General features: G+C 35.3%; 2 protein-coding genes across 7 annotated transcripts; one reads left to right on the top strand and one right to left on the bottom strand.

Moving 5' to 3' along the window:
* The first annotated feature begins 501 nt into the window (after nucleotides 1-501).
* On the top strand, nucleotides 502-11,494 carry LOC116207034 (protein ALWAYS EARLY 3-like). Of its 3 annotated transcripts, none has more exons than XM_031539882.1 (20): nucleotides 502-658; nucleotides 2,026-2,147; nucleotides 3,139-3,237; nucleotides 3,475-3,537; nucleotides 3,620-3,697; nucleotides 4,749-4,938; nucleotides 5,179-5,447; nucleotides 5,539-5,854; nucleotides 6,020-6,097; nucleotides 6,715-6,935; nucleotides 7,206-7,262; nucleotides 7,601-7,882; nucleotides 7,963-8,141; nucleotides 8,256-8,538; nucleotides 8,879-9,121; nucleotides 9,355-9,495; nucleotides 9,769-9,912; nucleotides 10,003-10,209; nucleotides 10,530-10,805; nucleotides 11,117-11,494. In XM_031539882.1, exons 2-20 carry the CDS (start codon nucleotides 2,043-2,045, stop codon nucleotides 11,282-11,284), a joined length of 3,399 nt encoding a protein of 1,132 aa, XP_031395742.1. In that variant the 5' UTR covers nucleotides 502-658; nucleotides 2,026-2,042; the 3' UTR covers nucleotides 11,285-11,494. The 3 variants fall into 3 exon arrangements, with proteins under 3 accessions (XP_031395742.1, XP_031395743.1, XP_031395741.1); XM_031539881.1 differs by having other exon boundaries at nucleotides 503-658; nucleotides 9,328-9,495; XM_031539883.1 differs by lacking the exon at nucleotides 9,769-9,912 and having other exon boundaries at nucleotides 9,328-9,495.
* Nucleotides 11,495-11,706: 212 nt separating this feature from the next.
* Nucleotides 11,707-17,622, bottom strand: LOC116207035 (sucrose nonfermenting 4-like protein). 4 transcript variants are annotated; one of them, XM_031539885.1, is made up of 14 exons: nucleotides 17,276-17,622; nucleotides 16,863-17,059; nucleotides 16,682-16,769; nucleotides 16,271-16,462; nucleotides 15,805-15,939; nucleotides 15,645-15,704; nucleotides 15,325-15,414; nucleotides 14,822-14,956; nucleotides 13,957-14,101; nucleotides 13,699-13,872; nucleotides 13,263-13,326; nucleotides 13,044-13,113; nucleotides 12,806-12,920; nucleotides 11,707-12,383 (listed from the first exon to the last, which is right to left on the bottom strand). In XM_031539885.1, the coding sequence occupies exons 2-14, from the start codon at nucleotides 16,970-16,972 to the stop codon at nucleotides 12,322-12,324; spliced, it is 1,440 nt and encodes a 479-aa protein (XP_031395745.1). In that variant the 5' UTR covers nucleotides 16,973-17,059; nucleotides 17,276-17,622; the 3' UTR covers nucleotides 11,707-12,321. The 4 variants fall into 4 exon arrangements, with proteins under 4 accessions (XP_031395745.1, XP_031395744.1, XP_031395746.1 ...); XM_031539884.1 differs by having other exon boundaries at nucleotides 17,352-17,622; XM_031539886.1 differs by having other exon boundaries at nucleotides 16,863-17,047; nucleotides 17,352-17,622.
* Between the last annotated feature and the right edge of the window lie 7,589 nt (nucleotides 17,623-25,211).

Here is a 25,211-nt window from a genome sequence, read left to right as displayed (position 1 = left end):
TACCTACCTGTATATATATTAGAGATTCATTATTTTTTACTACATAGGTTATTTAATTTCCATAAGACCATTGATCGTATTTGCCTGTCATCGTCATTATTTCTAATTCTTCAACTCTCATTCACAATATGTTTATAACGTACATTCGATAGAATATATAGTTTTAATGTCATTGTTCTATTTATATTCATTCATACATTTCCTTACGTGTTAATTATTTATTTTCATGGTATCAAAATTGACAAAGAGCTACCGCACAACGCTTGGGTACTAACTGGTTGTTTATAAAATTTAAAAGTACCGCGACAAAATAGTTATCATACTGGGCGATACGCCCAAGAGTACAAGCACAAAAATGGAAAACCCTCAAAAATCATATGGCACAAGTGCACGGTATGAAAACTACAGGGACTGAAAGTCAAATCACAAGAAGTCAAAAACTCGATATTCCGTTTCGGCCTCTGAAATTTTTAAAGTTTTCGCGGTTATGTCCCCCAAAAGTTCACGTTTCTTCAACACCTTCAGTCACCCCATTCACACCACAATCTTTCAACCTTCACTTTCTGCTGTGATTCTTCTTCTGCTCTGCAGGAGATCGATTTCGAGAGCTCTCTCGCATCGCATGGCTGTCGGAGAGTCCGAGCCCTAGCCGTGGTCGGTGAGTATCGGAACCTTCTTCTTCTCTTGTGTTCACTTTGCTGCTGCTGCTTTATTCCGGATTTGGCTTCAAAGTAACCGTTGATTGCTGCCGCGAGTCCTCGAATCTCACCGTGTCTGCTCCCAATTTCGAGGGAATTTTCGCTGTTTCCTTCCGGTTCGGAGAATTCTATGAGTCGAAGCTCGGATTGTGAGTTTCATTTCGAGCAGAGGTTTGGGATGAAAATCCCTGCGCGACATTTTGGTTTCCCAATTCTAGTTCAATGTGACGTTTCTGTTTGCTCTCGGTGATTACGGGGGCTGTTCTTTGGAATCTTGACGAGTGAGTGTACTTGGGTTTGGTGCAACTCGCTCTAGTCTGGAGCACGGAATTGTCTTTGTGTCCCTTTCTCCGTCTTTAGGTTGCTGGAGATGCCGGAGTGGAGTAGATGTGCAGAACTAAGCTAGAATGGGTCATCCTGGCTATATTTTGTGGAGCTACTGATACTTGGTCATGCAGCGGCTTGGGTTTTCACGTTCTTTCTCCGTTATTTTAAATTTGGTCCTTCACCCCTTAATACAGATTTATCAGTGACTCTCCGCATACCTTTGAACCAAAGACCTGCCTGAAGTGGGTTGGAGGATGAGATGTACATCCACCTGATTTACGTTGTAGTATGCAATATTGAGCATCTTGAAGAATGCGGGGTTTCTTTCTCTCGAATCTTTTATGCGATAGGCTTAGTAGTCGTGAAATTTATTGTGGCATATGAACATTTTATGAGCCCCTTGATCCAAGTAAGTTTGAATGTCTGCATCTAGTGGGGTGGCTGTTCATTAAGGCTTTGTTTGGCTTGAAGGAAAAGAAGGAAAAAGAGGGGTGAGATTTTATGGACCATTTTGAAATATCTCATATAAACTCCCCCTCCCTTTCCCTCCATTTCCCTCAATCGAAAACAAAGGATAAATGGGAGACAGGGGGTGTTGCAAGAGGCATTATTGAGGGGATCACAATGTCGGATTCACTACATGTTTTCATCCCTCTACTCATTCCTTTACCAGCTTGGCCAGATCAGGTCATCACTTGATTGATTTTCTCAACTTATCTATCCATACAAGGAATACGTGAGCTTCTTCACAAAGTTAGAATCTTCAGGTCCATAGGACGGGAAGGGAATATGTTGTGTCCAATTAGTTATGCCTCCCACGGAGATTTTGGTTTTTTCTAGTGATCTGATGCAATATTCTCACTTATGGGAAATGTGCAGAGTCATATCTGATGTCAAAATTTGTTCTGCATTGCATCTAGTACGTAAAATTAACATCATGTTGTTTTTCATGTTTGAATATTTGGTGCATATAATATTTATTTATTTGCTTCTTCCACAGGAGCAGGAAAGTTACCCATGGCTCCTTCAAGAAAATCTAGGAGCATTAATAGACGGATTCCTTTTGCAAATGAGGTTCCCTGGGAAAAAGCTGAAGGAGATGCAAATAAAAATTGCCAGCGGGTGAGTTCTTGGTTTTTGTGATGTTTGGATAAGGTTTGTAGTTGTATTATCAGGAGAAACATCTCTAATCACCTCTGTGGAATTGTGTGGTTATTTTAAAGTACTTCTCAATATTGTTAGCTGACCATATATTGGCTATGGTCCAAGAACTGGGCATGGGCATGGCACCCACGTCCAAGGTGCAATTCATCACGTTTTTAAAAAATGCTCCTATCAGGTGAAATTTGCAGTCAACAAAGTGGATATAGTTTAAACTGATACATGTTGGCAGGCGCTTTGCATGCTCCACTGTTTGTACCGAAGGGTAGCTGCACAAATTGGCCCGACCTTGGATGGTTACTTGTGATGAAGAAAAAAACAAAAGGTTTTCTGGATACTACTATCAGGAACTCAGAGAGATATTGTTGAAAGTTTTTTCATAGAGTCCTCAAACACAAAGAAGAAAAAAGAACAAGAAAAGTTGTTCATGAGCGGTTTTTACATTTTATAGCTGTTCTTTGCAAGCAGATGTGCTGCAAAACAATGATTGCAGCAATTAATTTGCATGTGTAAGTTTTGAACTTGCTATTTCTTTTGTGTGTCATATATCTTTAAAAAATTGATCCTTGCTTGAGGGAAGGGACGATAAAACTATTCCAGGTGTCAGTCATGTCATATATTAAGGAAAAGAAAAGGGTTCAGAGGATAAAATCACAAAGCATGCAAATTTTAGGGGGCAGGGCAGAAGTATAGATTTCTCTTTGTCCAATGTCTTTTTGCAGATACTAATGCAGCACACTTCGGTTAAATGTTGGGTACTTGAAAGTGCCATGGCAGATATCTTCTTCTTGTTTCTAAACACAAATTGGTTTGCTCTAATCTCATTAATGATTCTACTGAATATAAATGCATCTTTCAATGAAAATAGTACTTTTTTCAGAAAGTAATGAATGAGTTCAAATATTTAGTTGAAAAGATTTCTAATGTTGCACTCGTCCATAAATATGTGCAGAAGAGGAAATTGTCTGATATGTTAGGTCCTGAATGGAGCAAGGAAGAGCTTGAGGGCTTCTATGAAGCATACCGCAAGTATGGGAAAGATTGGAAGAAGGTTGGTCCTGCTATATAATAATTACGATTCAGCTTTATGGTGCTGGTGTTGCTCTGGTTAAGCAATTTCAATTAGCTCAATGGGACTAGTCTTATTCCTAGTTGATTCTTTTTTTAAGCCACATGTTTTTGTAAATAGCTAATTCAATAATAAATTGGGCACATAATTTTAAGTTATTTAAAGATTTACTTATTGGAGTTGTAGTGTTTCTAGCTTACTTTCTTCTGGGATTTTTAGGTTGCTGCTGCAATACGTTACAGATCTGCGGAAATGGTTGAGGCCCTTTTCAGTATGAATAGGGTATGTGGTTCTATAATTTTGACACAATTGGTGTTTAACATTTTACTTTAGGTCAGAATAACTTTAGGTTGGTATTTTACAGGCCTACTTGTCCCTTCCTGAAGGCACCGCTTCTGTTGTGGGACTAGTAGCAATGATGACCGACCATTATGCTATGATGGTAAGAAGACTAGCTAACCTAGTTTGCTGTCTTTCACAGGGTGTTTGTATTCTTTTGTCCAAGTCAAAAGTTCTCTCTAGCTGCATGTTTCTGTATACTCATAGCAAACTGCGTAAAGAGAATATTCACTGATTAGAGGATTGATATCGGAAGATTGTATACTGGTGAACAAGAGAATTCCAAATTGATCTACATTCACAAATTGTTACTCTTACCTAGTATGGTAGAGTGCATGGCTGTCTTCCACATTGACACTCAACTTTCTGCTGGGTTTTTAAATTGTATTGTATTTTTATCAGATGTTTAAAGCTAGTGTGATCTCCAATGACGTGGACTCTGGTGGATTTTTAGGTTAAAAATTAGCAAAAATTGTCATATGAATATTGACATTGGCGAGTGATGCTTATTATATGTCCAGTAGAAAAAATTGCATTTCATATACTTGTATGAAGTTGTACCTTTTTAATTCCTGAAAAGTTGCTTTACAAATGCATGTCCAAATGGTATAAACAACTTGTTCTCACAGATTTCTTTTTCCTGATTGTTTCAAAGAGTTTTGCATTGGGGGATTATTCTGATCTCATAACTAGGCATGAAATTACCAGTTAGATCAGCTGCTTTTTCTGAAGTTTGGTTGCAATCACTACACCAGATCAATAGTACACAAACTTTAGTCCTAAGTAAAGTTTTTCATGGATAAGTAATATTGCAAGATAACAATGTTGCTAAGACGGAGGAAATTCTGAGATCTCACCCACTGATATTGAATAAGGAGTCAAGCCAATCTTCAATTGACTCATGCTCTGTAAGCGAAAGAACTTCACTCTGTATTTCGGTTTTGTTTATTTAGATATTTTCTGATAATAAAAAATATTCTGCTTGACATCGATGTATTTTCGTATATACATCCAAAAACAGAATCTGCATGCATGTGGCTGTGCTGAATTTAGTTTTTTAGTGATTGAGAGGAAAAATTTTTGTATTGTATAGTGAATCTTCTCTTCATAGATCTGCTTTAAAATGGTTGTGATAATTGGTTTTTTATTGTCAGGGTAGAAGTGATAATGAACAAGACAGCAGTGACGGAGAAGGTGCATCTAGAAAACCTCAGAAGTGTACTCGTGCAAAGTTACTGCAGAATAATTCTAAAAAGATTGACAGAAACCTTCCAGATCTTCAAAAGTTGAATTCAGATGTTCCCAGTGATGGTTGCCTATCTTTGTTGAAGAAGAGGCGCTCTGGTATGCAAGAGTTCCTCTTATAACCCTCTGCCTTTCTTTTACTTTTGGTGTAAGGTCTTCACTTTTCTTTTGGGAGGGGTGCTGGCTAGGAGATGCTGGTGCCATGAGACTCTAATTGCTTTTGTCATTATTCTTGGTTATTTATGTCTTTTTACTGTTAGAACTTGGAAGAAGACATTTTTCATACCACTTCCGTTCCAGGACCGAAACACTCCTGCTTAACTTGTTTCTTTTAATCAGGAAGTGAGACTCCAGTTGTTGGAAGGAGGACTCCCCGTATCCCTGTTTCATATTCTCACGATAGAGATTTTGGAGCGAGGCTCTGTTCACCAAATAAGCAAGCTTTTAAACAAAAGATTAACGCTAATGATGATTATGATGTCGCTCATGAAGTAGCAGTAGCCCTGACTGAAGCCTCACAAAGAGGTGGGTCACCCAATCTTTCTCAAACTCCAAAGGGAAAATCAGCAAAAGCTAAGGCATCACCCATCAGGAATGGTAATGGAATGGTAATACTCCTGTTCTAAACAGGTTATTAATCTTACCTAATTAAAGATTTCAAAGTGATGATTTATGGACTGAACTCTTTATGAATTGTAGCATGCTGGATCACAATCAAGCAGTGCTAAGCCTCATGATAGTGAGTTTGAGGGTGGCTGTGAGTTAAGTCTGGGGAGCTCAGAGGGCACTGGTATTGTAGTTCTAAATAAAGGAAAGAAACAGCCAAAAAAGATGTTAGAAGTTAAGGAAAGTGCCCACTATGATGACATAAAGGAAGCTTGTAGCGGAACAGAGGAAGGGGAGCGGGGCAATGTTTTCAAGAAGAAACTTGAAAATAGAGTTTCCAGAACAAAAAATGCAAGGTCTCCTTCTAAGGGTTTGAGAAAGAAGAGTAAAAAAATTCTGTTTGGAGAAGGTATGTCACTGTTCTTAATGCCTTTATGCCATTTCTCTTCCTGATAGTCATTATTTTGAATAAAATGCGCTGGTGAAAAGTGACAAATATTTATTCTACTTTTCCATTTCATGTCTTATATAATCTTAAATGGATAAGAATTATTAAGCACCTCTTATATTGCAGATAGAGACTCAACCTTTGATGCCCTACAAACTTTGGCAGACCTATCATTGATGATGCCAGCATCAACTGTTGACTCTAGTAAGACATTTATGTCATAACTGTTAAGAAATGTGCATTATTTTCTGATGAGGATACTCTCTTGTGTTTTCTTCTGTTATGATCTCGGAAACGTCTTTTTCAGATCCATTCAATTGAAAGTAGAATTTTTTATTGCAATTTGCTACGTAAATCTGAAGTTAGTAGATATGTTGGAGTTGTTCTTTGATTTGATGAAGATGCTTTAGATCATTTATACATCCTCCGAAGCTTACCTTGTCATTTTATCTATATCTTTGTTATTAGATGCTCTATAACATAGTCATATTATTTCCTTTTCTTTGTTGTGACAACTTACCAGACTTCTTGTACCAAGATTTTGTTATATTTTATTGAGATCCTTCACATTCAAATATCTAGTTTATTTCAATATAATAGATTCATTTACTAATACTTGTTACATGCATAGATTTAGCTGTGCAAGGAATAAGATGTGAAAGGAAAGAATTATTTAATGTCTCTTGACTTAGTGTTTGAGATATATTTCTATTTCACCAAAGGGATGCAAGTGGTTAGCTTGGAAACCATTTCCTTTGTTGTGATGTAGCAGACATGTTTCTTTTATAAGGTTAATTCTAATATGATTCTTCTTGTCATAGATTTACCTGTGCAAATCAAGGAAGAGAGAGAGAAAACTGATACAGTCGAGCAGTCTAAACGGAAGGGAAATCTCTCAGTTCCTACAGAGTTCAATTGTCCAGGGACATCTGAAACAATTAAAGCAATTGGCTGTGAAACTAATGCTGTCGATGAACTGAAAGAGGAAGTCCATTCTAATGCTGGAATCCCAAAGAGGAAACAGAGGTCCTCTCCATTCAGAGTAAGGATAGATGTAACAGTTGAACTAAAGAAACAAGTAGAATTTTGACTGGGATAATACTTGAGACAAGGGTGGTAGAGTGAGCTTTCTCTCATGATCCACTCCAGTTTTAGGGAATATGTATTTCCCTTGTGCCAACTAAATTACAACCAAATTAGTCTCTTCATCACAGAAGGATCCCCAATTACTTAAATTACTAAAAATGACTCATTTTTATGATTTATGGCTGAATTTGTAGTCATAGAATATATTCTTATCCATTTTTTGCAGATTCCCAAAGCTAATGCATCTTTGGATTCTCGTAGGACAGATTCACAGAAGATTGAGGTGGGTTTAGAATCTTCTCGTGGAAAATGATCTATTGTCAGAAAGTTACCTTGGGGGTTTAGTATAATAATTTTTTTTTTCCTTCATGCTATTGGCTATGTTTATTTGTAAACCCCCTTTCTTAGATCTGCTTTTCTTTTTCTTCTTTCTCATCCTCTAAAACTCCGGACAAGCCTCTTACTTATTCTTGAATTATAATTTAATTTTTCCTATATTATGATCTAGTCTTTCTCATTTTGCATGCTTCTATTACCAGGGACATTTGCTCCATATAGTCAATTGAAATTTCCCTTAATCTCTTATTTACCGATTATTGATACGTCTTTTCCTTGCCTAAGGCTTCTAAAACAAAAGGAGAGAGCTCTTCTCAACACACTTCACAAAGTAGGCAACAGAAGATGAAGAAAACTCCAGAATGTACTACATCAAGTACTGATCTTAAAATGGATTCAAATGAGGTTCACTCTACAAGCGTCATGAACTTCAACAAGGTTAAGAGGAGGTCCAATCCAGGTCTAAAAAAGAACAGTCAACGTGATAACAAGTTTCTGGAGAATTTTAAACGGGATCAGCTAAAAATATCAACTCATTGGTTCCATGACACAGAAGTAAATCCTAAGGTCGTATCTGTGAAAGCCATTTTCTATCAAGTTGAAATCTTTCATGTTTCTTATGTTTAAAAAGACATCTATTGCTTCAGGAAAAGCTTCACCATTTCTTATCCAAATACCAAGCAAGGAGATGGTGCATCTTCGAGTGGTTCTATAGTGCCATTGATTACCCATGGTTTGCTAGGAGGGAGTTTGCTGAGTACTTGGATCATGTTGGGCTGGGCCATGTTCCATGTTTAACTCGTGTGGAGTGGGGAGTGATCAGAAGGTATTTTATTTATTTTTCAATTTGAATAATCTCAGTAGCAACATGCTTCTTGTGAAAGCTCTCACAGAAGAATGGCTGCTACCAGGGTCAATAACTTGGATATCTGTTATGCAGTTCTCTTGGCAAACCTCGGAGGTTTTCAAAGCACTTCTTGGAAGAAGAAAGGGAGAAGCTCGTTCAGCATCGGAAAACTGTCAGGAAGCATCATACTTCATTTCGTTCTGGAACTTTGGAGGTGCTTCCAAGCGATTTACCCCAACCATTATTTACAGGACAACGTGTTATTGTCATTCACCCGAAAAGCAGAGAGATTCACGGAGGCTATGTATTAACAGTGGAACATAGCAGTTGTCTCATTCAATTTGAACAGCTGGAACTAGGGATTCACTGGGTGAAGGTAATTGATTCTTGTCATAATTTATGTATACATTTCTCTCTTCACCAACTAACATATTATACTTTATCAAAAAAGAAAGTATATAACTTTCTCCTAGAGAAACAGATTAATGTGTTTCCTGGTGATATCATGAACATCTGCTTTGCAACTGTCTCAGTAACACTTAAAGTTCACTTGAAGTAGATCCTCTTGGGACAAAGACAATAATGGCTTTTTCTCCTCTCAGATGTGTTATTTTCCGTAGGATAGGTGCACTCTATGTGAGTTGCCCTTGATGAAGTAAACATATTTAGCTTAGTCTGTAATATATTTGCTCAGTAAAATAACTTTTCTATTGCAGGATATTGATTGCATGCCTTTAACTCTGTTGGAAAATATTCCTGAATCTCCTGCTAGATCCATTCATACTTCCAAGAAATTGAATGAGAACAGCAGTGGCCCTTGTTTAAGTGCACAAATGAAAAATTTGATGATGGACCAGTCTTTGGAATTACCAACAACCAAGAGGCAGGATGAAATGAATGGTTTATCCCATTCAACAACATCAACTGTTGAAATCATCAAGACATCAAAGCTACCAGAGGTTAGCCGCTATTTCTGATTCCTTGCCATTCTGAACATAATTATAAAGGTGGTCTTTTCCATTTGACTTGATGCCTAAATTACTTTGGGCTCTCTTATATACTCTCATATCTCACTTTTACGGGTTAGTTCCATGGTCACACATAAATTCTCTAGTTGCACAATTATTTCTGTGGTGGTTCTTCTGAGCAGATATTATTTGGGCAGGGTGGTTCATCTGACTGCAATTTACAGGTCACATTAGGGCTTTCTCATAGTGAAAATGCTACCCTGTTGCAAGCAAGTAATTCTCAGGCTTCTGATAGCGAACAAATTCAAGCAAGGGAAGCTGATATTCTAGCTCTGTCTGAACTTACACGTGCTCTTGACAAAAAGGTTATTGCACACCCACTTAGTCTCATAGGCGTCCTGATACTTCTAATACACATGCTTCTTTTCTTATATATGAATGTGTATCGCTACAAATTTCTTCCATATTCTCAGCCATGTGTAGTTGTTCTATAACCTATTTGCCTATTGCCTGCTTCTCTATTCCCTCTCTCTCTCTCTTTGTTTTTAGTAATGGGTTGACCATGGTAAAATTAGATGAATTTGGAAAAAAAAAAAGGTCTAAATCCAAGAATTGATGAATTGTCTTGGAAACTGTAGGAAGCTGTCCTCTTGGAACTCAGACGAATGAACGATGAGGTGTCTGAATACCAGAAAGATGGGGTAGATTGTCTAAAGGATTCGGAACCTTTTACGAAGACTTATGCTGCCACGCTTTTACAGTTAAATGATCTTAATCAGCAGGCATGAATTTATATGGATCTCTTTCAAGCTTTCATGCCCTCGTATTATTATGTAGAAGTGCTTCTGCTAATATCTATGTTCTCCTCGCAGGTTTCTTCAGCTTTATGTTGCTTGAGGCAAAGAAACTCGTATCAAGAGAATGTTCACCCAAAACCTGCAACTACATTGGTTGACCCTTGCATTCAGCTAAGCTCTATTGATTTTTCATGTAGACGTGGAGATTTCGGCCCTCGTGTCTCCCACATAATCGAAAGCTCTAGAACTAAAGCTCGGGAAATGGTTGTTGCTGCTTTACAGGTATTTAAATGGCATTCAAAATACCAGAGGATCTTTCTGGTTTTTGCATTTGTTGTTCCCCCTTTTTTATGGTCGTTCTTGCTACTGCTACTGCGGTCCTAAGCTTTTGTTATCAGTAGCCAAGCAAAAAAAAGAAAAAAAAAAAGAGTATGTGGTGGACTGCAAGGCCGCTCGAATTGTTTTCCCTCTGATTTTCAGGATATTAATCTTTTCTACCACCAACATAAAAATAAATGCCAATGATGATGATTGAGCTTTCTTTTATCTTCCCTTGCATCTTACTCATTCCAACCTCAATGCGAAATCAACCATTTTCTCAGGCAGCATCGTCCTTGTTTAAGGATGCAAAGGGTCTAGATGGGTTCGAGGAAGCTGTAGATTTTGTAAACAATCAGCTTGCAGCCCAGGATTTTCTCCTGTCCAATTCAGTTCTCATTAATTCGGAATCACAAGATCAAATGGCTGCTTCCCGGTCACCCAATCCAGGAGCAAGTCATGGACCCGTGCTTAAGTTGACTGATTCACTCGATGAGAATTCTCGGAAAATCCCTTCAGAACTCATAGCCAGTTGTGTTGCAACATTGCTCATCATCCAGGTAAGAGATCTCCTTGGTTGCTGCTAGCCATTCCAGTCCAGCCTAGTTTCGCAAATTCTGGGCAAAAGGAACTTAATACAATGAAATTCTTCGTTAACCCCTAATTAGTCATAGCCAGATTGGAAATCGCACTGGCCAGGCCATAGTTCATGAGCTTGTGTTTTTTACCGGGTCAGGTCAAACAGAATTCCCAGGAAAAAAAAAAAAAGTTAACAAAAATATAAAAATAAAAATCATTTAACAAAATGAGTTCCGTAAATTCACTATGGTCTGCTTTCTTTCTTTCTTTTTTTTTTTTTTCTGTCTTGCAGAATTGTACAGAAAGGCAATTTCCACCGGCCGAGGTCGCCCAGATAATAGACTCGGCAGTTAAAAGCTTGAAACCCCTGTGTTCGCAGAACCTTCCGATCTACACTGAGATACAGAAATGCATGGGGATGATAAGGAATCAAATTTTGGGACTCATCCCCACCTCATGAAAGCTTTATTAAACCTTTGAGATTAATACTCCAAATTGTTTGTATAGATCATCACTATCCTCTCATCATGTCACTGATGCTCTGTGATTATGTCGCTTTGTTACCTTCCTCGAGCCCTATTCTTTGTTGGCCCGATATCTCGAACAGGGACCATAATATCATGTCTAATCCAATCTCAGATTATCAAGGTGAATGTACATTGTGTAAAAATGCATGTATACGCTTCTCTCCTATTACATTAGTTAGAGCTTCAACAAGAATAATTTGCTATCCTTGATATTAATGTAACAAGAAATAAATGAATCCGAAGAATCTCATTGCAAATCCTCCAGCATGGCCGACAATATTGAACATATTGTAGCTCTTATACGTAACATAAAGAATGAGGGTTCGCTGTGAAGCAGCAGGGATGTCGCCGATGATGAATACAATAAAGTTGGTCTCCAGCATCTTAAATAATAGAGTATCGACAAACCCGAAACCAATCATCCACAGAATAAAGAGTGAAGGATCAACATAGTATAATCATTTTTTAATGATTCATTCAATGTCTCCTCTCCACTCTTTTTCCCTCTACAATCTGACAATTTATCAACTTTCTTTTACCTTGCTCCCAGCCTAACAAAATACAGTGTCACAGGACAAAATAAAAAAGACAACTTAGCAGCAGAGTGGAGGAGACCAGCAGCAACAGCATTGGAAGGGTTGGAGATTTCTGGACAAATTTTAGAGACAGACAAGACAGAGAACTTGATTTCACTAAAATTTTCAAAGGCTTTGCAATCTCCAGCCAAATAATTTGAAAGAGAAAAAGGCAGGCTCAGGCGAGAGGCCGGCCGATCCAATCAGGGAGCTTAAGAAGACATGCCATGGTCAAACGTGGTAAGCATTTGAAGCCCCCTGGGCAGTCGCGACCTGATTTTGCTTCCTTCGGGCAACTTCAAGTTCACTTAAAAGCACAGTATGTCTTTGTTGTTTTATCTTGCTGTAGTTTCCAGCAGTCTCTGTCTAACTGAGCAAGAACCTGAAGATGTCGCTCACAGAAACAACACCTTCCACTCGCTTGCTACCAGCTTCCACGATAATGACTGTCTGACACCTGAGGAAGAATCCGGAATGTGGAGTTAAAAAAATAAATAAATAAAGGCCAAGAAGAATGGGCATCCACGATATGGACAGAATCAATGGGTTAATAGTGAGGCAATTTTGACAATATATATAAATCTTGTAATTTACACTTTCGACTCCTTACCAGCATGATTTAGGGGCCATCTAGTTATATATCCTCAAAAACTCATATAAGAAGAGGATACGGTCTAGTTATATATCCTCAAAAAATCATATAAGAAGAGGATACGGTCTGGATATGCAAGTACTTGGTAGAACAAACTTTCAGTCCAAGGAAAACAGTGTTGATAAGCTGGATAAAACAATAATTTCCTAGTTCTAAAGACATCCGGTTCAGCAGACAAGTAAATCTAAGAGCCGACAAACCAAAAGGACAGGGACTTGCTCTACTACCTGAGATTGCTAATCGCTCCATCACTTTATGTAGTGAATCAGAAGGGAGACACATCTGACATCTCTGACTTCTCAGCTCGTACGGCGAGTAGGAGTCCTGACCCAACTGCAAAGCCTGGTCATCAAATGTACAAGAAAGTAATTGAAGAAGGTTCTTCCTGTCAATCAGAGCATTATTTGTTTTGTTCTCTAAGCAAACAGAAAACACACCGAACAGGATACGTCTTGTCCTACTAACCTGATGTATAGTCATTTCGTTGAGATTAATGTGTGTATAAGCCTTGTCCTTTGCCAGAGCTGTTATATCACTGCCATGAAGTAATTAGATGGTCACGCAAACAACCAGTGAGTAATATTTGTATCTTCAGGAAGTTTTGTGTGGGTGGAGGGATGGAAGCAATAAATTTAGGTACTGCTACTACTATGAAATGATATTAGTAAAGGTTTTAGCTTATACCTCCGACAGTATATGTCCAATAAGGAGTCATTGTCATCGACTATTGGTATTGAGCTAACTTGTGCTGCAATGCAAATAGGATAATAAGTACCAAACTGTTTGTGATTGATATTAAGTTAAGCAGATCTTTCCGAACATGAAGAAAAGTCAAAAGTAGACTACAGAAGACTCATTCTGCTGAGTTCTAAATCAGTTCATGAATTGACTCACATCAAAGTGATGATAAATTATCGACTAAAATCTAACAGACAGGAGAAATCAAAGTAATACTATTCTAATTATATATATGTGTGAGTATATATATATATATATATATATATATATATATATAACAGAATAGACTACAAGAAACAGGAAAGCTGTTCCAACAGCTGCTGTCCAGAACTGATTATGAAATAATTGTGGGTCACAGAATTGCTCGGTGAAAGAAACAAACCTTGAATCAACAAATTTAATGCTGCACTAAGTGAAGCACTAGGTCTCAGGATAGCTAATGGCCATCTGTTTGATTCCCCGATCTTGGGAACCCATGTTCCAATCTGAATTGCATAAATTGGTTGCTGCAGCACAGGCAATGAACTGGAACAGTGTCTAAAGTACCTGCAAATGCCTACATGAGAGTACAAGTAAACTCTCATTACTTAAAGAGGAAATAGAAAATGATACGACGATTTAAAAGATCGGCGCTACTTACATCGTAGAATTCCAGAGAGTGAAGCCATATGTAATAGCTGCGGGAAAGAACCATCCTCTGAAACTGAATGGATAATTGGAACTGTTGCTACATCATTTTGTAAAATCTTTAGAGCAATATCTTTCAAGTTATCATATGGTCCGGCCTGCAATATACATTAAATTGCACAATTTAGCAAGGAATATTCCACCATTTCATAAATCTTTTACACTGTTTGTGAGTTGGATTTGGAGGGAGAGTGCTCTCCCTTGTTTGGGAGATTTGTTCCCTCCATTTTCCTTCATTGTTAAGAAATTCATAACCCTCCAAATCGGGAGAATTTGGAAGAAATGTATTTTCTACTCCCTCTTCTACACAACTCTCTTTGCAATAAATTTTTTTTTTAACTTGTATAATATTTTTTTTTCTCTTCACTCCTCTCCTCTCATCTCCCTTGTTGATTACTCTCAAACAAGAGAGTTCATTTTCCCCCATTTCCTTTCCTCTCCTGTCCTTCCCTCTCCTCTCCTCCCCTCTCCTCTCCTCTCCCTCCATACAAAAATCCCAAACATACTGTTAGCTCTAAAGTATTTCATCGAACTGAGTATGAAAGGAAAAATTGTTGTATCTTTTATGATAAAGCAAAGTACTGCAAGTCAATTCCAAATGTTCCAAAAATATATTACAGATGTTCATATCTTAAATCTAAGAGAAGAATACCTTGAAGCATGAACTAAGGTACACCACTAGCCTAACCATAAAAATAATTTGAACTAAGTAATAGATAATGTTGATAAATACATAAATAAGTATATCTAACAAAACAGAAGCAGAACCAGAAGAGCCCAGTAACCTACAAATAAACTGGCGATTCACACAAACTTACATGAACAAGAGGCCTAGAAAATGCTCTCCCATGCCCATCAATTTGCCTGTTCATATATGCTTTACCCTCTTTCCATGCGGCTATTGTGTGCGTTTCAAGCTCCTCCTCCGTCAAATTGGAGCCATGATTCCCAAGCTGCAGATGGAACCACAAGAAATTTTTATGAGATTTCTATCTTTACTAAGTTAGAAAGAAATCATTGCTTTTATACAGGATGAAAATGACCATCTAAGCAACAAGAAATGTATGTCAGACAGGATCACAGACAGCATGAATTATTACGCTTCCATCACTCAAAAAGACAGACAAAAACACTATTGCTTCAGTTAATTTGCATAAATGGCAAACACTTTTGTTCAATTGAAACTGGGAAAAAGAGAGGATTGATCTAGGAATTCTTTAATCAACAACCACAAGATTGGACCATCTATGCATTTAAATGAAAAAGCTTCGGCGAATTCCCCAATAGATCAGTAAAAATATCAATTTCCACAGATTATTACCTCTCTTAGGATGAGAATGAAATCCATTGCACTTAATACTCCAACAAACTGCCCCTTGCGGAAGTCCCAGAGAGGAGCTGTGGGAATTCCCTGGGAAATTTGATTCCCAAAAGATGTAAATTTCAAGTGAGTTAACAGAAGACATCAATCACATAAGTACCACTAAAGGTATATCCACCATAATCCATTGGCATGAGAAAAATCCCCAAGTGCCTCAAGTAGACGGTGGATGCTTGCATACTCCTTTATTCATTTATACCAACTCTGGCATTCACTAATTCTGAAGTCAAGTCTGATAAACAAAGGTAAACAAGAATTACCTGTTCATACAGGATATGGAATGCTTGCTTTACAGGCAAATCAATGTCCAGTGCAACCACCTGCTAGACACGACCAAAATTAGGCGAAGCTCGACTTTAATGCCTCAATAGATAATGAAGATGAATATCCTTTATTAAGCTGGTGATAAAGCATCCAGACCTTGCCCGACTCTGGGAGTAACTCATAAGCAGTGTGAGAAGTCAAGAATGCAGAAACTCGGTGACGAGAGAGCAATAGATCAGCATCCGAGATCCTCGGGACCGTCTCAGTCAGCGTACCATCTGATATCCGAACCTGCAGAATTACATAGCAGAGCCCCAATTCTAGCATTCAAACGAGGATGCATAACATAAAAGAGCTCTACTCATTCTAATCATTAAGCAAGTGATAGTGATTATTTGAAGTATTTTGCAAACACAGAGTTCACAACTCAAAAATTCTGAAGCTATGTTGAGGAAGTATCGAGCTCAAGAAACGCATATGCAACCAAATTTATATTCTTATGAGGGAAAAACAAGATCCTAATTCCTAGATATTCATATATTCCATATACTTTTAAACTGAACATGATAACAATCAATTAACAAAAGAAAAACATAAATCAATTAAAAGCTCTGGCACTTACCAGACGTCGGAAGACCTCATTATCTACATCCATGTTAGATACTGGTGGTGGTACTTCGGGACCCACTGAGGACCCAGGAACATAATTATGCTCTGTTGTTGCCAAGAAGATAGTGTTCACAATCCCATACTCACTCGTCGCGTAAGGCTGGTGTTCATCATGTTTCCATTCTCCATCAACAAAGAACTTGTACTGCATGTTAGGTAGGTATACTTAGTCCTCATTACCCATCACTTTCAAGGACAATCTATTGCATATCCTAGTGCTTCAAGGTCCATTCTTGTACTTCAGATACTAAAAGAAGATTGCTCATTCTCGCCATACCAGGCAGATATATCTCCACTTATAATTATCTGACTCACTCTAGGATCTGAACTATGAAGACCCCGACATCGGTAAATGCAATCTAACCTGATGGTATCCAGGCGGAATGCTGCAAATCGCTTGAAACACAGTAGGGCAACCCTCAACTGGAGTCATTGGCTGAAGCTCAGACCATCTTCACCAAAAGAAAGGAAAGATAAATAATGAAAGTCAAATTCAGCAGATCCTATGCCATTGCAGGATCTACTAGCACAACCTTGAGCCTCACCTGTTAAAGGAACCCCATAAAAACACACTCCTGCCACCATAAGGCCACACGAACCGCATCGGGACTTGTACCGAGCTCCCGATTCCACCGGATTCCCGCGCAGAATCCATGACTGAAACCCAACCTCACTCCCAATTTCGCAACCAATTGTCAACCCAAGGAAACAACTTCGTGCATGAAATCTCCTGAAACCGTCACTGCAGTACACATTAAGTTCAGAAAAGAAAACCCAGATGCCAAATTACAAAGAGATGACCGACAATCCATCAGATTCCACCAGAGGAATCCCTCCTTCCCGTTGAATTCATCGAAAGCAGTGAAATTTATCCGACATTTCTGCCAGTTCAACAGCAGGGAGAAGACCCGGAAGAAGAATCATTCAGTCAAAGACCCGACAGCTCCCAATTACTCACAGGGCCCGAAATGCATGCCCAGAGAAGCAATCGTACGGAAAGCAGAGCAGGACCTGAGCTCGGTGGAGGAACTCACCATGTGAGGGGTTGGGGGGGTGGGGGGTTTGGGGAACTGAAGGGGTGGAGCTGAAATGCGAGTGGAATCGACCAGTAGAGGAAGGGGACCTGAAATTGGGAGTTAGCGTGAGGATCGAGAGCTGCAGGATTACGATCGAATCCAAGAATTCAAGCCCTAATCTGGAAAAAAATAAAATAAAATAAAGGAATTAAAAAAAAAAACATAAAGGGAAGAGCGGAAAAAAAAATTCATTTTTGATTGGGGAAGGAAGAAGGGAAGAGAGATATGGAATTGAATATTGCAACAACAATAATAATAACAATAATAGTAATAATAAAATGTCATTGTTCAAGTGATGATTGTTGGAGGGGGCATGGTTCTTGTTTGTTTGTTTGGGTAAAGATGTTTCTTCTTTTTTTTCTTTTTCAATAAGATCATAAAATAAAATATACCCAATCTATTGGCAGACCAATCTTGTAATTCCCATTTAATTACATTCCGTTTTGTTTTGCAATCTGATTTTAAAATTTTAACTCTAGCTTTAAATATACTCACTACACAATAAAAATTAACTCTTTCAATTCAAAAAGGTGGACCCATATATAAATCCACATATAACTCCATTATACTCAATTCAATTTTTAATACTAAATTCTCTCAATTATTCATTACTTTTTTAACAATATAATCATTGCACAATCATCAATTTCTCTTAACTATTTATTACTTTTTCATACTTTTTCTCATAATTCAACAACACAATCATTACAACCTAATTAAAATCAAAACTCAACTCTACTTAATTCTAAAACCAAACGCACCGTTAATGTCTTAGGGGCTGTTTGGATTTAGAGTTAAAATTACTTTGATTTTGATTTTAATTTTTATTGTAGAAAAGGACAAATGAAATGTGATTATAAATTTGACTTGAAAAACGTGTGTTTTTGTTGTGTAGTGTGTTGAGTTAAAGTTAAAGTTAAAATTTTGAATTGGGAAATGTGTATTTTTGTTGTGTAGTGTGTTGAGTTAAAGTTAAAGTTAAAGTTAAAATCAACGAACTCTGAATCCAAACGGGATATTAGTCTTAGCCACAAGGTGCTTTTGCTGTGTTGATATACTTATCATCCAATGAAATCACATGCATCTTCAACTACAAGGTGTTGGTTTGGTCTAGCACCACGAATTTCAAAAGGTTTCGAACACATGCATTGCAAATTAAGGTGAATTTCCTTCGTGAAAACTTAATTTATCATTGAGTCGTATTCTAGTGATTTCATACCAATAATTTTTTCAGGAAAATTTTGTATGTCAATAATATTCTTTTTCAACAATTATAAAGAAGACTCGCGATATTAAAGGAGGATGGATATGAGAGGAAAAAATATATATGAATACAGCATCTCAATTATCAGAATGAAGCCCAAAATTTGGTTGGTTCCAAATCGATAGCATGCCATCGCGCCAAAATGACCGATCTCCCTTCCTCGTGTTGATTTTCTTTTAGTTTAACCCCAACAAAGCTTTTTCTTTCCTTTCTTATGAGGAAATTTAAAAAGAAAATAAAACAACAATTTTGCAGTGAAAATGTAAAAAGGGAAAATGGAAAACGGAAAAGGGAAGGACTGTGACTAATGGGTTTTGGTTCGGTTTGGTGTGGTGTGGTGGGGTGTGGGCGTGCGTGTTGCGAACTGACGCACGTGCGGCTGTGCTTTGTGGGGACAGCAGGCGGAGGGAATGGGAAGTAGGGGAAGAAAGAATTTCTTCCATTTTCTGTTTTCCTTTTTCCAATTTCTTCTATTTTCTGCTTTCCTCTTTATTTCCCCCTTTTCTCCTTTCTTTTGTTGTTTTATTACGTAGGAAGAAATTTAGGACCCGTTTATTTTGAGTTTTGAAAAATTTTCATAAAAAATGAAAAACAATAAAATATGCACGTATACCTATCTAAATGAAAGATCACTCTTTTAGGAAAAGCTGAATTTTCTAGTTTTTTCCTAATGCAAAGCAACATGGAGAAGTACTTTTAATGGTTCTCCAATTTTCTTCTCTCTTTAATTGGATTTAATGGGGAAATTCAGAATATCCTTTTTTGTCTTTTTAATCAATAAATTATCCTCTATTTAATTGGAAAGTTTACAATAGTTGTTAAACATATTATTCGAGTCTCATATTCAACTTGAAAATACTCAATTATGAGTTTGTAAATATGATTTCTCAATTTTCTTTAGATAAATAAATTTAGAAAAGGAGAAGAAAAGTGAGAAATTCTCGATCTTTGACGCTTTTATCATTTTTGTCTTGATTTTTTTTAATCATTCAAGCCCTAAAAAATTCACGTTTCCACAGTCACTTTTTTGGTTAATAGATGCTAATGTGGATCTTAATTTTCATTGTAATTTTTCAAATAAAAATATTTTTCAAAAATGAGAGGACAAAAACAAAAAAGAAAAAAAGGGGCTAATTTGGCTCCAATGTGGAGGGCATGGGGTGTCGATCGACGACCCAAGAGCTTAAATCAATTGAGATATCAAGGTTGAGACTTGGTCGATTCAAGGACTGGGGGCATCCACTGGCAGTTAGCACCTCCTTTCGAGGTCATTGGCATCTTTTGGGAATGTCACCGAGAAGATAGAGTATATATGTTGATGCCTCCAACCCCTCCCTCTCTCTCTGTTTCTTCCATTTCCGTCCTCCTTTTTTTATTTGAAAATTTAATTATTATTTCAAAGATGTTTAGCCAATTTTTAAAAAGATAAGCGACATGTGGCTTCCTTTTATTGGCTCCAAATCCACGTCAAACACCGATGATGGAAAATGTGACAGAACTAAAGTGGCAAAAACGTGGAAGCTTGAGAGCGAGAATGGCCAAAATAATTGGGACGAAAATGACTAAAAGGCCAAGGATTGAGAAACAGGAGTAGTTTTTCCTCCATGTTTGATTTATTTATAAGAAACATTAGACAAGTAAATAAAAATAAAAATATTCATAATTTTTTCTTTTATTTTGTAGAAATTAGACTACATGCAAACGCAAGGCGCATATATATATAAAACAAAATTCGCCATAAAAATTCAATGTAAGAAAGTATGCTTTTTAATTTTCGGCAGGTAACTATACTTTTATTATTTAAACAAATAAAACTAAAATTCAATTAATAGAATAAGTAACTTTCGTTTAGCTAAAATTTAGAAATTATTCTAGATGATTAAATAACTATGGTTTCTTAACTTTTTTTAGGTAGCTTAACTATGAACTAATAAAAAAAATTAAATATAAGTAAAGAATATAAAAATATCAAAATTTGCCTAGGAATATGAATACATCCAACAAAAAAAAATACTTAACAACTATATCTTCTTAAAAAACAACATGCTTGAAGCTTTGAATTGGTACTGCCACTGGGATATTAAGAGAAAATATATAGATACATAACTATCAACGATAAAATTTTCATTTAAACATTATAATATATTTCTATAAAGTATTTTAGAAATTTATTTATATGCTATTGTCAAAAATTACTTATTCATTGCGGACCCTAGTATTTGAAATACAAGAATCGTGCCTGTGCTTCATGTGGTGTTTCATAATCTTTCTCTGTTTCCTTTTTTTTTTATAATTATGTGTACTAGATATAAATGTAATTGGTAACATATCATTTTAATATATTCCATAATATAAAACTTATTGTGTAATTTAAAAATATGGATATTGTATTGTTGAAATATTATTTTAAATTAAAACTAACTAATTAATAAAATTAAATAATGAAAAAAGTTAACGCCACGTTAAGAAGAGAGAGGAGAAAGGAAAATTAGAAAGAGGAGAAAATAGGAAGAGAATGATGCAATAGTGGGAAGTTAAAAAAAAATGATTGGACTAATACATCCTCAACTTCCTTTTAATATAGCGGGTCTTAATTTTTAAGTCATCCTTACTATGGGCAATACTGAAAAAATGATTGTTACACCAATTAATTCCTTTTCCAATTTATAATATAGATTAATAAATGTTTATTCATAAATTCATATTTATATATTTACATATTTATATATTAATACGAACTACTCCAGTGAGAGTATTTCATTTGTCTAACGAGGATTTTCAACATATGCATTTCGACAATTCCTCAACTCATGATCGACTTCCTTTTCCATATTTTGCCATTGAATATTTACATCTATTATTGCCAATTACTCATGAAGTCAATCATGTCTTTCATTGAAGCATATTGGTGCATTCATTCGATTTATTCATTATGACATTTTGAATTTTCTGAGCAGACCCTTAGAACATGGTTCGCTTATCATGACCTATATTAATATCCTATACAAATTTGTGCATACAAAAATCACTTGACCAATCACTTCATAGATACTCTGTTAATTGGAACTAGGGATAACAATGGTGCGGATATGTTGTGGTTATTACAAGAATCATATCCTTGTCGCACTATAAAACCGCTATCCGCACCAAATCAGTGATGGTTATGTAAAGTGAAAATCATTGTCGCACCACTAAAAAACTACGATTATTCACACTGCACTACACATCACTGCAAAGTTAAATCACATAAATTATTAAAAAATAATAAATTAAATTTAAAATTTTAAAAAAAATTATAAATGAAAATTATCTTAAATCTATTATTATATCTATAGTTTTTTTTATTTTATTAAGTGGGGTAAAAAATCAAGTGGATTTGAAAATAGGTTCGAACAATGGATTAGAATAGTGAACCTAAACTATAAATGCGAAGATATAAAGGCTACAATGCAATTTTTATTTGCGGTTTTTTTAATTGTGTCCACACTGTACCGCGACAATTTTAAAAATTGAAACCATATTTGACCATAACCATTTGGTGCGATTATTCAATTATATGGTTTTTTTTCTCCACATATTTATCATCCCTAATTAGAGCTACAATGCGGTGTTTGGGTGTAAAAAGTACATTTATATATAAATTTTGCAAATTCAATTAATACGGAAAAAGAAGATATATAATTACATATAGTACACAAAGTCTAATGATATAAAAGTTTTCATACATCCAATATATCTTTCATAAATTTAACTTAAAAAATATTAACTAAAAAGGGAAAGAAAAAAAAAGTAAACTCATGCACAACCAGCTAGCTAAAGGATTATTTTAAAAATATTGTTAACACTCTTTACTTATTTCATTATCTCTATTACTAATAATAAATAAGAAAATATAATTTATAAAACAATAACAATACTACAAGTCATCATTCCATTGTGTTTCTAAACCATTTTTGACAAAAATAAATAAACTAATATATATATATATATGAAAAGTTTGCATAACGGATATGATTTGTTCTACTTTTAAAACAAGATTCCTCTTTCTTATTAAAAAGAAAGAAGAAAAAGTACATGGTATGACACAACTTTTTAGGTTGTGTCAAATATGACATAACATTTCTAAATTGCACTATACGGCACTACCTTTGAGTTTTGTATCAAATGTACGAGTTACTTAATCCGTTAAAATTAACGGAAGTGTTGGCATGTCCAATCCATGTATGCTCCACGTCCTTCCACGTGTGAGCCATGTTCTTCCATGTGGCGCACATGTCAGCACTCTCATTAATAACTCCGAGCCACATTAGACACAAAGCTCAAAATTGGTGCTATATAGTGCAATTTTAAAACAATGTGCCATACTTGCCACAACCCTAAAAGGTTTTTGTCATGCCGTGAACCTTTTCGAAAAAAATGATTTCTCTCTGGAAACAATTATTGTCGTTAAAAATTGTTATGAAACTAACTAATATGATTTTCTTTTTCTTCAACCATTAACTAAGTTTTTCTCTTTTTGAATTTTATTTTATCTTAATTATAGCGTAAAAATATATACAAGCAAATTCATTAAGCTATTTACTATAACTATTATTATTTTTGAAGATAAAGAACTTTATTAGCATCAACTAGTTTTCAATTTCGTGCAATGCACGGGTTATTTTATAAACAATTGGATTGAAATTTTTTATATAAAGTTTAACAGATAGCTCATTGAAATTCTGTATATTTCAAATTAAGTAAACATTAGAAAATAACGAAGAAGCACTCTAGTAGCATTATGTGGGAAGGACGGAGAGTAAGAGAATATCAAAAACTAATAATTAATATTTAAATATTAAGCGAATGAAAGTAGACTTTTTAGAGTATATCTTTTTAAATTCGAAATCCTTTTGGTAGGAAATTGTAAAAGTTTTTGCTATAGAAAGGATCATGAGAATTTCGACAGCTATAATCTCTTTGGCCAAATCAACAAATAGATTTTGATTGTAAATTTTCATAATATACACAAAATTAGAAGTGCACCAATAGCAAAAGTCAAATCAAACTAAAACATGTTTATATATCATGTATACATAAATAATGCAAAGCTCACTTTTGGAATATACAATTTGTAAGCATTGAGAACATAGAGCGAAAAGTTAAATGTAGAGTATTAGAAGCAGAGAAGCAAATAGAGAAACAAAACAACTTATTACACGACACATTTTAGAAAGAGGAAGTTCGTGTATGGGTGCTACACTCTTAAAGTTTATATAGTATGTTTTGTTTTAGTTCTCTAATTATCGAATATTATTTAATTGGAGGTAAAAAAGTTAACTGAAACTGTTTAATTTATGAAATAGTAAATAATTATTTATTAATTTAAGAGTCCTTAATTGTAAAGAATTAATAATGGTTTTGAGGACTAAATTTTTGTACGGATAAATAAATTTTCAACCACACGTGACTTCTACTTTAGGCTTGGTTTGTGAGTGTTGTTGTTAAAATAAAAGTAATGAAATATAATTGCTGAAAAATAAATATTGATTTTAGAATAAGCAAAAACGTTTGGGATGTGACAATTAAAAATTGCTGAAAGTATAAAAAAATAATTATTAATATTTGAAATAGAATGAACATAAGTAAATTTCATAAGCACATGTTAATCTGCTTGAGAAAATCACGTTTGCAACTGCAATTTCGATTCAAATCATGTTTTCGAAAACTATAACCAAACACAAAAACTACTTAAAATTATAAGAAAAAGTAATTATGGAATATCCCACTGCACTTCCAAATTAATGTAAAAAAAAGTAACTAATTAAAAGACTTTTTATTTAGTTAGCATAGAATGTTGATTTGATCAAGTAAATAAAACGAAAGCATAATACAAATTTAGTAGTCAAATGTACAAAAATTTGCACTATTTGTAGCCTTAATTTAAATGAATTTAATAATTTAATCATATTTAGTAAGGTGAGAGTCAAGTTAGCTTATTTATAACTATATAGATATATAGATATGTAGATGAACCTTCTTTTTGGATAATTTTTTTTTTCATGTGAATTAATTGTATATATATTTACAATAATGCCCTTATTTGTTGCCTCATATTTAACTCTATATATATAAGTATGTGTCTTATACCTCCCTCTTGAGGTTTATATAGTATAGTAGCCCCTGCCAAGCATGATGCCGCGGGTTAAAAAAATTTCTTTAATTTTTTGATTCATCATAATAGCTTTATATAATAATCAATACAATGTATAACTAAAACTAATAAAAAACTATGACCTCTCATTAATAGTAAATAATCTTTATTTTCAAGATGCTATCATGTTATTATATTGGTACATATATCATATTGGACAAAAGAGGAAAATAAGAAAAAAAGGGGAGACTGCTCTCATAAATTAAAATTTTAAGAAATATTACATATATTATACTTTGTATATCTAGTTCTTCTAGTATGATTTTTTAAATATTTTTTTCTATAGTAAAGTTGGGACAAAAGTATTTTTTGGAAATAGTCAACTATAACGATCAAATCATTTGGCCTAATACGTTGATGG

The sequence above is a fragment of the Punica granatum genome, chromosome 5 (genome assembly GCF_007655135.1).
Source record: "Punica granatum isolate Tunisia-2019 chromosome 5, ASM765513v2, whole genome shotgun sequence".
In the NCBI taxonomy this organism is placed as follows: Eukaryota; Viridiplantae; Streptophyta; class Magnoliopsida; order Myrtales; family Lythraceae; genus Punica; species Punica granatum.
Note: the sequence above shows the minus strand (reverse complement) of the source record. Positions and strands in the feature narration are given on the sequence as shown.

Excerpts from the sequence above, each read along its gene's own strand:
- LOC116207034 (XM_031539881.1), top strand. The coding sequence starts at position 2,043 with ATGGCTCCTTCAAGAAAATCTAGGAGCATTAATAGACGGATTCCTTTT. Across the intron at positions 6,098-6,714 it reads AGCATCAACTGTTGACTCTA|ATTTACCTGTGCAAATCAAG; the intron begins GTAAGACATTTA and ends TTCTTGTCATAG. Across the intron at positions 7,263-7,600 it reads CAGATTCACAGAAGATTGAG|GCTTCTAAAACAAAAGGAGA; the intron begins GTGGGTTTAGAA and ends TCCTTGCCTAAG.
- LOC116207035 (XM_031539887.1), bottom strand. The coding sequence starts at position 16,972 with ATGGATTCTGCGCGGGAATCCGGTGGAATCGGGAGCTCGGTACAAGTC. Across the intron at positions 15,415-15,644 it reads TCCATATCCTGTATGAACAG|GGAATTCCCACAGCTCCTCT; the intron begins GTAATTCTTGTT and ends CAAATTTCCCAG. Across the intron at positions 12,373-12,793 it reads AATCTCAGGTAGTAGAGCAA|TCATTATCGTGGAAGCTGGT; the intron begins GTCCCTGTCCTT and ends GGTGTCAGACAG.